The 14680-nt window shown below is 42.3% G+C and overlaps 1 protein-coding gene across 6 annotated transcripts in view; it reads left to right on the plus strand.

Annotated features, from left to right (window-relative positions):
- Positions 1–14377, plus strand: part of TC2N (tandem C2 domains, nuclear) — a 33283-nt gene extending 18906 nt beyond the window's left edge. For all 6 annotated transcript variants that reach the window (XM_028717524.2, XM_028717528.2, XM_077924674.1 and 3 more), the window contains exons 6-12: positions 313–388; positions 2436–2536; positions 4080–4196; positions 6233–6424; positions 8590–8704; positions 9395–9594; positions 12956–14377. In XM_028717524.2, the coding sequence (XP_028573357.2) occupies positions 313–388; positions 2436–2536; positions 4080–4196; positions 6233–6424; positions 8590–8704; positions 9395–9594; positions 12956–13066 (912 nt within the window). In that variant the 3' untranslated portion in view covers positions 13067–14377. The remainder of the gene's footprint in view (positions 1–312; positions 389–2435; positions 2537–4079; positions 4197–6232; positions 6425–8589; positions 8705–9394; positions 9595–12955) is intronic.
- The last annotated feature ends 303 nt before the right edge of the window (positions 14378–14680 follow it).

Below are 14680 nucleotides of genomic sequence, written 5' to 3' on the forward strand. Positions count from 1 at the left end.
ATGAAATTGGATAAATATGCATGATACTGTCGTATGCTACAGTCCAGTTGTAGGGCTTTGCTACTTTAGTCCCATTTACTTCAATGGGATTTAAGAAGCACCAGTGTGGGCTAGGTTGTGGCCAAATTCCAGTTTTTCTTGCTTTGCAATAGCATTTCAGGTTGGAGGGAAGAGCCAGTGTCTTCCATAGTAGCTCCTTTTCTTCATTTGCTATTGACAAGCTGTGTGAGTTTGTATAGGTGGTCTTGTATCCCTGGTTGTTGTTGTTGTTTTCTCGTTGACTGATCAGGTGCATTTTTGTTTTTTTGACAGAGATACGATTCAGTCTCCAGTGTTCCAAGCAGCACTTCATCCAGGAAGGACTCGCACGGTAGTAACAGAAGTCTAGGTAATAAACACTGTTTGTTCATCTTCTTTCAAATCTGAAAGTAAATCTGAGGCTTAGACACGACATCAAGAATATGGACATTTTGTTACTGCAAATACAAGTCATGTGCTGCTTACGGAAGTATTTCCCAAAGACACACCTGTGTCTGATCTGTAAAAATGCAAGCTCAGAGCTAATCATCCAGTTACTTCTTTCTGGGGAGAAGCTTGTGAGCTTGAGAACATGGAGCTTTTCCATGCGCAAGTGTGTCAGAGACACGAGCCATTATAGTTTATATATTACATTTTTACAGATCTTTCAGGAACGACTAAGGTTGTGCCTCTTCAGCCTCTCTGACTGAAACTTGCAGATATGTTCTGCTTCAGCCTTGTTATTCCTACCGATTTTTAGTACTGTACAGCTACAATGACTTCAGTGCTCCAGAACATAAGGATTTGCACTTCCAAAGGAGGATGCAGCACAGCCAGTGTGTGGGAAAGTCTTTTGCAGAAAGGCATTTGCAATCTGTTTAAGAACAAAGCTCTGAAGGATGATATCGTCTCATCGGAATAACACCTATGTCAGTATTGCCCAGTCAGGAAGTGGAGAAAAGCACTGCCAGCGAGCTCATGGCTTGCTCATGGTAAGCCATTAAGCAATGACTGGCTATATCTTGAGCCACACTGCAGGCACAGTTTAGTCAGAGCTCAAGCCCAAGTTGCTCTATCCCCATGAATATAAGTTCCAGTTCAAATATGTAGAAATAGAATGTCTACTTGCTCTATTTAATTGATACATGAGGGAGGGACAGGACAAAAGCTTACATATTTGAACCCTTCTCCGTGTAATTGGAAAGCTAGCATGTCCAAGTGGAGCGGTTTTGACATGACACTGCACACAGATGGTGCCTTTTCATGGAAGCACTCGAATATGGAGGTCCCTACATGCAGCCTGAATTGGTACAAACCAGAATGGACTGTACCATGTGCTTTTTCTGAATGTTTGATTCTGGTCCATGGAGAGTCTGTTCCTAGAGAGGTTCATTTAGTTGGAAGCCCACAATAAAGGCAATGGCTGTAAGCTGAGTAGTCAGGATCTGTTGTAAGCAGGGAGCTAGGTATTGGGGAAATATGAGATGACTGATTGGAATACAACATGGTTAAGAAAATACAACAGATTTTCAGGATGTAGTAGGTCAGGTCATTGTTGCCAACATGATAAATCAGGCAAGCAGTCATTTTGGAATCAAGTTGAAATGCTATCCCATCTAATTAGAAAAGGATAAGTGCAGTTGCCTTGGCTTTTGTTTTATTATCACCTTGTTATTCTGTTTGGACAGCCACCTGGTTCAGGTATCCAGCTCAGTAATACATCTGTCCTGAGATTGCCCTTTTTATAAGGCACTTTTAAGGGAACTTACCTTGCTGTGTGATCAAAACATGGCTTCCAACTTGTGTCTTACTAGGGTGAAGAATTTAATGAAATTAAATCACACTTAAATGAAATTAGTTGTATGTGGCATGTGACAGACAGGAAGATAACTACCCCATAAATGAAGGAGAAACATGAAAACTCCTTCAGGGTCAGAATGTACAACATTACCAAGTTACAGCTGCTATTTTCAGGCAAAGGTTCTGTGCCTTTTGGCAAAACTTTTATGGGAGTGGATATACAACAGTGAAAACGTTCACCTGTTTTGTCCTATTAGTGTAGATGTTAAGCACTACAGAGCTCTCCAAGAGGAAAAAGTTGCAACCTTATATAATTTGTTAATATAATTTCAAGAAGCCTCCGACAATGCACTTTTACTTGGGATTAACTTACAAATAGTTGAAACAGCAGTAGAAACATTTGCAGCACTTCAATGCACAATTGCTATATTTCCCCGTGGGTCATACATCCATGAATCCTGGCGATAATAGGAGCGTGATGAATTATAAATGGAAATAAATAGTGAGGCTGCTCTTTTACAACGATAACATTGCTGATAATCCTGGTTCACCAATTTGAACAGTGCTTTGCAGTCTTTGAGAACAAGCCCTAAATGAGTTCTTGGCTTTATCCACAGATACCATTACGTTATCAGGTGATGAGCGAGAATTTGGCAGGCTCAATGTGAAGGTGTGCTACGTTCCTCATGTTGAACAGATCTGGATCACAATCTTGAAAGTAAGTGAGCCTAGCAAGACCTCGAGAACTGAGTTCACAGTTAGTCTTACACTGGTGATGTTGAGCAGGAGTTTAGCTTGTGCACCTCCATCCTTCTTCTCTAAAGCACACACAGATCCGTTGCCCCTTCTCTTCTTTCTGTCTGTGGCTGTCAGGCCAGCATACCACACTGTGATGCAATATGAAAGGACACTTTCTATTGTGGACCGGTAAAAGGAGTTCATCAGTTGTTGTTTAACATTATTCTTTTGCAAGACCCTGAGGAAATGGAGTCTCTGTTGGGTCTTTCTGACCACCTGAGTTATGTTGATTTTCCAAGTGAGGTCCTCACTAAGGTAAACTCCCAGGAATTTAAAGGAGGAGACTGTCTCCACACAGCCGCCCCTCCCCCCCCGGATATAAAACGGGGCAGGTTCCCCTCTCTTCCAACACCATCTCCTTTGTCTTACTAATATTTAGGTGCAAGTTATTCTCTAAGCAAGGGACACAGGTGGCGCTGTGGGTAAAAGCCTCAGCGCCTAGGGCTTGCCGATTGAAAGGTCGGCGGTTCGAATCCCCGCGGCGGGGTGCGCTCCCGCTGCTCGGTCCCAGCGTCCCAGCGTCCCAGCGTCTGCCAACCTAGCAGTTCGAAAGCACCCCCGGGTGCAAGTAGATAAATAGGGACCGCTTACCAGCAGGAAGGTAAACGGCGTTCCGTGTGCTGCGCTGGCTCGCCAGATGCAGCTTTGTCACGCTGGCCACGTGACCCGGAAGTGTCTCTGGACAACGCTGGCCCCCGGCCTCTTGAGTGAGATGGGCGCACAACCCCAGAGTATGTCAAGACTGGCCCGTACGGGCAGGGGTACCTTTACCTTTACCTTACCTATTCTCTAAGCACCATGTAGATATTTTTTGAACCTCCTCCCTGTACGCTGTTTCATCTCCGCCTGCAATTAGGCCCATTATGGTAGTATCATCTGCAAACTTAATAATTACTGTAGATGATAAGAAATGGAATTACCTTATACCGAGTCAATCATTGGTCCTTCTGGCTCACAAATGTCTACTATGACTAACACCTCCTCTGTGATATCCTTGTAACAGGAGATGTGAGCATCTGAAGCTGGGCGCATGTGCATACAAAGCTTCATCTGGACGACACCGTGTGTGCTATTTGGAGAGGAAACGTTGTTTGGAGGGAGGGGGTTTCCTACTGGTTTAAGCTAACAAATATTCTGCGGTGAATTTATGTTGTGTCAATCTGTTAATCTAATGTTGACCAGTTCGGTGTTGGGGTGAGGCTTGCATGCTAACAAGCATCTTGGAGGGAGACCCATTGCAAAATGGTATCTCTGCCCGCCCCCGCCCCCCAGCTAGTGCTCTCTAAATCTGCAAAAGTTTGCCTGAGATTCTGTGAGGTTGGAGAACCACATTCTTAAAGGGGAGAGGGTTGAAAATAGCAGTACCTACAAATAAGGCAGGAACGTTAAAGCAAGCAAATAAAACAGACAAGCAGCTTGGTTGCCGGTGGGATAAAAGCCATTTTCTATTTTTAAAATTGCAGTGCAAAGATCTGAGCTGGTCATCTAGCCTTGGAGAAAACCCCCACATTTCCATCAAAGGAACTATTACACTGCCCAAGCCAGTGCAATTCAGATGCTCACCAAAGCAAGCTTCCAGTGTAAGTGACACTTAAAAAAAAATCTTGATTTCCCCCCCCCTCCCATCCCCGTATGTGAATCACTGTTTTCAAGAACTGCTAGAGGTCCCCCCCACTGAATCTTACAGGCCAATAGCCCTAGTCAATCAAGATGAAGGCATCCTGTCTGCTGGTCTTGTGCAGAGGCTAATTTGTTTTATCACTTAATTATATCCATAGAGACCAAACCAGCTTTATGCCAGGGTGTCATGTAAGGAACTATTCAGTGGCTACTAAACCTTGTAAATTTTTGCAAGCACTTGGGGACCCCTGTTATCCTCTCTCTGGGCATTCTCAGCACTTTCAATAGTTCTAAGTTTCATTCTCTCTGTGTGTTAGAAAAGCTGCAAATTGGAGAAGAGATTTTGCACCTGGTAATATGGCTCTATTCTAGTTCAAAAGCGGTAATTAGAGTTGATACCTTTGATTACTCACCAGTTGCTCTGGATAGGATGGGTGGTGCCCCTTATTGCTTCCCTTGTTCACAGTGGCAGATAGAGTCTGGACCAAGCCTGACATTAAAAGGCACACATTACCTCTTTGCTGATGACACCCTTATAACGTTATCTGACCTAGAGAGAGGTCTGCAGGAGCAGGAGTTAGAATCTTTTAAGAGCGTAGCAGGACTAGAAGTCAATTACACCGATTTGATATCCATGTGCTTCAGTTTAACATGGGAAAATGAATGTTTGCTGGTGCATAGGGCTGAGCTTACCTTAAAGGAGGCTACGTTTAAATATGTATGAGTGTTGGTGACTCTAAAGACACTGCACAACTTAAGAGGCAAAATAATGGCCTATTGCTGAACCATCCCACCAGTGTAACAACTTTGCTGTCCATTCAGTGCAGTAGAACGGTCTGTGTGCCTCATTGCTTATGGCATTTGCCATCGTGTGGATAACTTGGGCAGCAGTGTGATTTTGGGAGGATTACAAACTCTTACTGATAGAGTCTCTATGCCTCTAACAGCTGCATAAAAAAAAACTTAAACCTCCTTCCATCTCTGAATCCCTATGGCAGAGTAAGTTTTGCCTACGGATTTCTGCCTGTTATGCAGCTGTTAAAGGCACAGAAGCCCTGCCAGGAAAAAAATTGGCAACCCTATGTTTTTCCAGAGTTCTGTTTTTCTAGGGGAGGCCTTGTGCATTAAAGCATACCATGCAGCATGTTGCTGTGATCTTTTTGTTTTGCTTGAGCTGAAGCCAGGGACAAGTGTCAGCACCTGTCACTTCAATTACATCTATCTGTCACAGTCAGAATCTGGGGGAAGTTACACAGTTGTGTGCATTTAGGTTTTTGTTTTGGGCTTCGTTTTCAGAGGCTTCCTGTGAAGTCTTGAGACCTTCTCAGATCTGTTAATAGCTGCTTGATCAGTCCTGGCATGAGCCTTATGTCCATACTCTTTTCCCTTCAGTTCTCCACGTGTAAACAATGACATTCCAAAAAGCATCAGGCTTTGTTCTCTGGGGAACTTTCCACCCCATGAGTTCATCACAGCAGATGTAGCATTATCCATTATCCAGGCAGTTCTATAGGACCAGCACAAGCTTTAAGATTGACATCTGAACTCCTGCTTCCTATCATGTTGTTACATGAGATTATGCAACACAAGTGGGTACAAGAAGCAGGCCTTTTTGATGATGTTACCATAACTGTAGAATGCCCCTCCAGTGGAGACAGGTTCCCTCTTTTTTGTTCTGTTCATAAGAATCTTTCTTAATTTCTGCAACCTGCTGCTTTTAGGGATGCTTATGGATTGCTTCTCCTTAATTCACATGCCTTTGGTCCTGCTACTTTTAGAAGGGTGCTTCCCCACTGCTTTTGGATGACTGCTAATGTACAAATAGCACCAGAGATGAGACTCTAGGTGTTACAATCAACTGGAAAGCTCCTATTGTTTATTCCTAAACTGCCATCGGCTTTATTAAAGCGCTATAGTGCTGCTGGTGTGTTTGCTGTTAGGATTAGGTTCACCGTTTTGATTGCTCCATTATGTGATTATTATCCTTTCCTTGTAGGAAATTGAATTCATGGAAACATTTGTGTTTGCCATCAGACTGCAACTTCTGCAGACTGCAAGGCTTGTCTTCAAAGTACAAGCTCAGATTCCTAGGAAGAAAACTATCGGGGAATGTGTTTTGCCGCTGCGAGAGCTCAGCTCGCAAGAAACAGACAACTGGCTGGCAGTAGCGCCTCCTTCCAAAGCTTCAGTAAGTTACTGTGTTCTAAGGAGCCTTGGAGGTCATCTGGAATGAACATTGCTTAGGGCACATCTGAGTACTGAATAGCATTCTGAAACTGATCCTATATCATCATTTTAAAAGCAACTGCATTAATCCTGAAAATACAACAAACAAATTGCTGTTTACTTCTTGTGCCTTCTACTAAGTTATTCCTTGATAACTATCAACATGATAACCTGAATGAAGAACCCGGCTATGTTAAAGGTAAAGGGACCCCTGACCATTAGGTCCAGTCGTGGCCGACTCTGGGGTTATGGTGCTCATCTCTCTTTATTGGCCAAGGGAGCTAGTGTACAGCTTCCAGGTCATGTGGCTAGCATGACTAAGCAGCTTCTGGCGAACCAGAGCAGCGCATGGAAACGCCGTTTACCTTCCTGCCGGAGCGGTACCTATTTATCTACTTGCACTTTGACGTGCTTTCCAACTGCTAGGTTGGCAGGAGCAGGGACCAAGCAACAGGAGCTCACCCCGTCGCAGGGATTCGAACTGCCGACCTTCTGATCGGCAAGTCCTAGGCTCTGTTGTTTAACCCACAGCGCCACCCGCATCCCATCTGGCTTTGTTAACTGCACTTTAATAATAGGTTCTGCATTCTGAGGTTGGATCACAGAAATAGACTCGGCTCTTCCTTGATGCAAGATGGGTAGTCCTAGATAACTTGGAATGTAAGAAAACTAAGGGATTGTCCACACTTCTGCTTGCCCTGTGTTAATAATAATAATAATAATAATTTATTACTTATACCCCATCCATCTGGCCGGGCCTCCCCAGCCACTCTGGGCAGCTCCCAACAGAATATTAAAAACATGATAAAACATCAAATATTAAAAACTTCCCTAAACAGGGCTGCCTTCAAATGTTTAAAAGTCAGGTAGTTGTTTATTTCCTTGATATCTGATGGGAGGGCGTTCCACGGGGCAGGTGCCAATACCGAGAAGGCCCTCTGCCTTGTTATAACCATGAGTCTGGGCAGCTTTGCCTTTGCCCTGCTGCTTTCCTACAGGAAAAAAAATACTCTTTAGCACTAACTCAGAACAAACATACATCTGGAGAAAACACAGTTGATGTTTTCTCTGATTCAGCAGTAAACAGTGGGATTTCCCCAGGGGAAAGCAGTTGGGGAAGCGTGGATGAACACTAAATTATTTGTTCCCTATAGTATACAGCTGTTGCATCTCATGCAATACACCTAAGCACAATTTAGTAAAATTAATTTACATTCTGTTCTGAAAAATCTATGAACATCATAGAATATCACGACCCTGAAATACAACTGCTCTTTGGCTGATGGGTAATAATCAGGTGTTCTGAAAACATTTAATTCTTCATGAAATAATTATTTTTAAATGGATTTTAGTTCTTTGTAGTTCTCTGTCCTGTTAATCAGCTCTTCCTTTCCTCCTTGAGATTGTGTGCTCCGAAGCAAAACCTCTATGATCTGTAGTCAACAACAACTGGTTGCTAAGAGTTCTGAGGAAAACATTGTGACTCTTTGGCTAATTTATGGCGTATGCTGAATCTGAAACTGTTACAGCTGCGATTGACAGAGGCAATAAACTTTTTTTTAAACTGTACTTGGGCATGCTTATGACACAGAAAAAAATAGGGATTAGATAGGCAGATGTATTCAACCTACCAGGTGGTGGGTGGATTTTAATTATGGAGCCTTGCTACTGTAGAGTTTTACACAAAGGAGTCATATTGTGGCCTCACGTATTAAGCTTTGGTGGGACAGGTTCCAAAGAACCATGAAATTAATTTTGTGAGTCCAGTGGGATTGCTTTTCTTCTAACAACAGCCTGTGGGCGTGGAGGTGGGAATCCTGCTGTCTAAAGAAAATAGATTCCACAGAGCTGGTGCAAGCTTCTTCCATGAGCTTAAGTGGCTATTTGGATTCTGACTTAGAAATTCTAACACATTTGGGCAGGGCTGCAACATTTTAACCCAGAATGTGCACAAGCCTACCGGTCCAACATTCCCAAGTAAGCTGGCATTCCTTGTGTGTGTCATAACAGAAAGTAATTCATAACATCTGATCTCTTTACTTATAATATAGACCTTCTGTTTCAGAGCTGTACAACTTGGCTCAGAGTTAAATTGAACATGTCTTTGCATTCTTATTCTCCATCCAGGTGTCCCCTGCAGAAATGAAAATAGGCACCTGTTTTCAAGCAGTAAACTGTAGGATCCAGTTGCAAATTTTTGAAGCCCAGAACCTCCCAAGCTCCACCACACCACTGTCTTCAAGTAAGTATTGCAATGATTTTGTATGTCCTTTTCTAGAATACTTTGTGGCAGCGTAGACAAGCAGTTTGATTGCCAATAGTATATAGATCAGCCATTGTCAATATTTGACATAAAGTCACCGCTGGAGTGCTAGCTAAATTTTACTTCCGTTATATATATATATCTGTTCCAGTAGATATTCTACTGTCTGTGTTTGGTATGCAAAGCAAGCAACATGTTTGTTTTGTTAATTCTGTAATATAAGAGTAGTATTTATACGGTACTCTGATATGTATGGAGAGGTGCTCTGTCTTGTGTATGAAAATATGATTAATAAGGGAAGCAACTATACTATTCTTGCAACCCCTCCCTTGCTCTTTTATTATAAATAATCTAATTCATAGGTTCTGCTGCACTCTCTGGTGCAAGTCTGATCAAATGATAAAGGTTTAAAGATGTCCCAAATTTTAGTTGCACCAGTTCAGTTCTGTGGGAGAAAACAGGCAGGCAGGACTGCTGAGGATAAGGGGAAGTCCCTCCTTTAGAAAACTGTGACTGTGAAGTCCCTATTCCAGTGGTGGTGGTGATGATGATGATGATGATGATATTATTATTATTATTATTATTATTATTATTATTATTATTATTATTATTATTATTTTGCCTGCCTATCTGCCTGCCATCTCTTACTGCCATTTTCTTCCATGCTAGATTATTTTGTAAAGGCTGCCATGCTTAGCACTGAAGGGCTGGTTGATAAGAAAAAGACCCGGCTACTGAAATCCACAAATGGTCGAGTGAAGTGGGGAGAAACTATGATTTTCCCAGTGAGCAACAATGAACATGGGATAAACTTTCTCATCAGACTATACAGCAGGAGCTCAGTGAGAAGAAAACACCTTCTGGGACAGGTTGGTATATTTGCGCGCACACACACACACACACACACACACACACACACACACAATATTAAGCTGCAAATTAACATGAGTCTGGAGTATTACATGTCGGTTAGGTCACATCTCTGCTTTGGCGCTGTGCTTTTTAAAGACCAAAAAATGCCTTCTGCTTATCAAATCTTGTGAATTTCAGCTTCAGGCTTCTTCCTGTGGAGTGCTAGTTAGTTAGCTCAACTTGAGCCTAGCTCTGGGATCCTAAACTCATAATCCAAATGGAATGGACTTTGGCTTTGACTCCTGGTGGACCTGCTCCTTGCCTTGCAGGCCTTTTCCCACTTGGCCAGAGGGTGCAGGCCCCTGACTGACTCCAGCTGCAAAAGCTGAGGAGGCCAGAGGCCATACTGGCTGTCTCTTAGTACATACCCAAGTCATGGACCCTCAGCCACCACCTGCCATGGACCACCATTGGCTGGATTGGCAGCAACAGCTGCAGATATGTTCTATAAGCATAGAAGACACCTGAAGGCAGTCCAGTATAGGGAAGCCTTTTTAAAGTTTAATGATTTATTATGTTTTTATATACGTTGGGCAACCCAGTCAGATGGGTGGGGTGCAAACAAATTGTTGTTGTTTATTAATAATTCTCTTGTTAATTATGCTGTTTTAAATATGCATTTTATCCCTGCCTTCCTTTAATAATGTTTTATTTTGAAACGTTTAAAATAAATTTTTTGGTTAACTTTGCTATGCTAAATGTGCATTCTGCAGTTGACCTCCATTGTAATGTTTTATTCTGAAATCTTTTAAGATAATATTTTAGTTTCCTGTTAATTATGTTGCCTTGAATGTATACTTTATATTTGACTTTCTTCAGTAATGTTTTATTCTGGATTGTTTTATGTGATGTTTTAATGTGTTGTAAATGGTTTTGAGATTCCCCCCCCCCCCTAAAAATATAAAGCGATACAGAAATGAAAATATAACAACAACAACAACAACAGGTTTCCCAACCAGTGGCTCCCAGAATCCACATGCATCATTTCCCCCCCAAAAAACCCACCAAGCTAGCTGTTTATTCAGGTTATACCCAATGCCTATGCACATACCCTACTACAGGGTGCCATATTACGAAAGATTACCAAAGGCTGCCCCTGCCAAGTTCCTCCCCAGAGTGGCTGATGGAGAGAGGAATTTCCTTTCACTATATTAGCACAATACGGATCTTTTATAGGTAAAGCCTAATCCGTCCCTGAAACCTCTACCATATCCAGTGCAGGTAACACCTCTAATTCTGCATTAATTGTTCCTCACAAGTAATGGATTTCCTGTAGCTAGCATGAGGAATATGGGGAAGTGGCAATGAAGCTGTGGCCTTATTTGATCCAAAAGTATGTGCCTTGACGTGTTTTTCTCCCCTGAGTCGGGGAAGTGAGGGCAGTGGCCACGCAAGCTGCAGATTCTGTACATTCCACTGCTGTGCCCTTCCCCTTGTCCCTCTTACATTCACTTGCACCGCTCGACTCTTGTGCTGCTCCTCATGATGGGACAAGGATGGCTCCTGCTTTGGCATGTAGTAGAAGACACTGGTGACTTAGCCCTTTTGTCCTACAAAGACAACAGATTCTAGCCCTGAATATGTAGAGTGTGGAAGGGGCATACCCCGTGGCTCCCTGGGGACCCCCCTCAGGACCTGATAAAGCCCCTGGACTGCACATTTCATACTAGTGGCCTGGCAGAGGTGCCCAATTGATGTGAACAGGAGCAAAGAGCCCAACAGACTCCTAACATAGGCTTTCTGAAATGAAACAAGTCACACATTTACTAGTGGAGGGCCATTGACGTACAAGGAGCTGGTTATCTGTTTGCATTACTCCTATTGAGGAGGAAACGTCAGCTCACAATTCCTCCACCAGCTGAGTAGGGCAAAACTGTGTTTTTAAAGTGTTGCTTCCTGATTGTATAATAGAGTAAGCCTCCCAGTGTAAGGGAAGCTGCTCCCGGTGAGTAGATAGGATTGTCTTTCACCAAACTGGCTAATAAAATGTGAACTGCAACTCTCTCATGTGAAATATTGAAACTAACTGACATTTAAATCTTAACATTCTTGCATGAGATGCATAAATCTTGCACACTTCCAAGTATGGTAAAATCTCATTTTGCAATCTCCCCTACCTCTTGCTTCCTTCAACAACCCAGAAAGCACAGTTGGGCAGCTTTAATAACATGTTCTGTTGCAGGCATGTGCTTCAGGGATGTTTCCAAAGCACAGGCGTCCCCCAACTTACACGAGGGTTATGTTCTGGGCCCCCGTGTGCGTAAGTGAAATCGTGTAAAGTGGGGAGCACCCTTTAAACGCTCTCTCTGTTGCTCTCTCTTCAATGCATACAAAAAATACTGTATCCAAAAATATCCACACATAGAATTAAAGAGGCTGGAGGGCACGTGGGGGAAAGCAGCGGCAGCTGTTGCACATCAGCTGTTAGGCAGGGAAGCTGAAAGCCTCAACTTCCGCAGAGGGAGTGTCTAAGCAGAGCGAAGGTTAAAGCCCATAAAAGCTGGGCTGGAGGTTAGCTTTTTGTTTGTTCTATACTCCTAAGAACATAAGAGCCTTCCTGGATCAAAGGCCTATCTAGTCCACCATCCTATTTGCCATAGTGGCCATCTAGGTGCCTGTGATGATAACCCTATAAGCACGAAGGCAATAGCACCCTCCCACTGTTGTTCCACAGCTATTGGGTCATGCTGCCTCAGACCTTGGAAGTAGCATGCAACTAGTAGCTTTATATTCCATTAATTTGTCTAGGCTTCCTTTTTAAGTCATTTTAAGTTGGGAAGCCACAATTGATAGCAGCGAATTTCTTCTGCAATGGAGCAATATTATTTAAAAACAACAAGAGCATCAACAGGCTATTATATTAATCCTTTGAACACCCCCCTCCCACAAAATACCATAGAAATATAAAATCAGATAACATCCATGGAAACATACCAAGCCTTGAGAGGTTATCTGGCTACTATGGTTGTTTACATTTCAGTCTGTTTATTGTGATGAGTTTATTACTTACCTTGTTTTAATGTATTGTTTTCTTATGTTGTGTACCTGCTGTTGTAAACCACCTTGGGGATTTACATGAAAGTATTTTAAACGATCAGATAAAATGGACAACTTACTACAACCCACAGCAATAATCCAGATTTTAAAAAACAAACAAACATGTATAGACTGTTTTCCACTTGTTTTAGCTTTTTCTTTTCTCACACTCTGTATTTATGTACAGTTTTTTGTTGGCATGGTGTCGAACAAGATAAATGTCAAAGATGGCTATTTGGCGTGACCTTTGTAATGACCCCTGTGATTTCTCTTCCTCTGCAGGTCTGGCTAAGCAGTGACAGCAACAGTCCTGAAGCTTCTGCTCAGTGGAGAGACACGATTGCCAATCCAGAGAAGGTTGTCGTTAAATGGCATAACGTCAATCCAGCATGACGCTGGTGTGGGCAGTACTTTGGGAATTCATTGGGACTTGAGCCAAGAGGCTTCTGCACTTACTTAAAATAAACAATCATCCACTAAGACAGAAGGAAAATAAATACCTGCGTTGACTGGTGTGTAAGGTCACCTCTGGAGAGGAAAGCAAGAGAAGGAGCTGTAGTGCTGAAAAAAAGACACAAAGTGAAGAATCTTCACAATATCCATGGAATACAGAAGTCATCTTGCGAAGTTAAGGGCCCAACTACTGATCCTTTTGATAAGGATTAAAAGAACTTTCGTATATTTATGTTAGCTTTTCTTCTAACTTAAAGATCTAACTTAAAAATGACTTTGAAGACATTTTCCTTTTCTCCATTGAAACCCCTGCCTCAGTTACTGTTTTCTTTCTAAAACTGTTATGAGGGCACCGCTTAATAATTATTTCAGACATCTCTCAGCAGTCATCCCTTCGTGTTGAGCAAGAGATCTAAGACAGGCAGCAGGGGGCAGATTAGTATTTTACTGTTCAGAATCTTGGAATAAACTTTTTAAAGTAATTTTGAAGAATGCTTGCTTGTTATGAGCATTGGGCTTTAACGTGCGGGAGGGCTGGGCATTTCAAGACAACTCTTGCTACATGCAGAGAGGCTTTCAGTGCTTCTTCAAAGTGCCAGGTCATAGTACTTGCTCCTATTTGGGGGCCTAAGACTTAACTCACTGTTGTGAGCCAAGAGATGGAGTAACAGCAAATGAAAGCCTTTGCTCCTGTGAAGAATGAAAGTATTCTAACCTAGGAGGAAGATTGTGTATTTAATAAATGCTGGCTTGTGGCACTGCATTGTGAAATGGTGAAATGTTTACTGGCAAAAATGCTCGTCAAATGTTCAACCCTTTAAAGTGCTATCATATGTAATTTTAGCAGGCAGATGTGAATAGTTAATTGTAATATGGATACAATAAGTTGAATATGAAGACACTATGGCTAGGATGGAGAACCTTTAGGTCTCTAGATGTTGTCCCAGCCGGCATGGCCAATTAATACTGGAGCTGTAGCTCACCAACATCTGGAAGGTAACAGGTCAGCCATCCCTGATGTATGAACATGCTTAACTGGGTCAGTAGCTAAGGTTTCCAGTTGTAAATCCTGTACCATCTAACTTCTTAGAGCACTATGGTAAAAGACTGCAGAACTGCTGAGAACAAAGGATGCTGAGAGTGCATGTCTAGTTTGTTCCTAAGTTGATGGTTCCCATCTAGCTCATATCAATCATGGCTAAACAGTTTATAATTTTATAAGTATTTAAGTAATTAAAGCTGATAATCTCAGTTCTTTGTCTGGTTTGAAAATTATGTCTGGAACGATACACCTGAAAGGTCAATGGTGAATGAACCATAAATGGTAGATTATTGTGGGTTTAAACAAACAGAACAGTGATAAAACAGAGGGATATTTTTACAAGAGACAATTAACACAGCTGTTGCATTGCCTGTACTGGAAGGAAATTAGCTGTGATTAGACAATTGCATTGACAAACGTGTTTCTTCTAAGCTAGAAATAAACCAGGTGACAGACTGCCAAGGCACATCAGAACTAGTGTAGGAAAGGCTGTGGCTCAATTGGAAGCTGTT

The sequence above is a fragment of the Podarcis muralis genome, chromosome 1, assembly GCF_964188315.1.
Source record: "Podarcis muralis chromosome 1, rPodMur119.hap1.1, whole genome shotgun sequence".
Classification (NCBI taxonomy): domain Eukaryota; kingdom Metazoa; phylum Chordata; class Lepidosauria; order Squamata; family Lacertidae; genus Podarcis; species Podarcis muralis.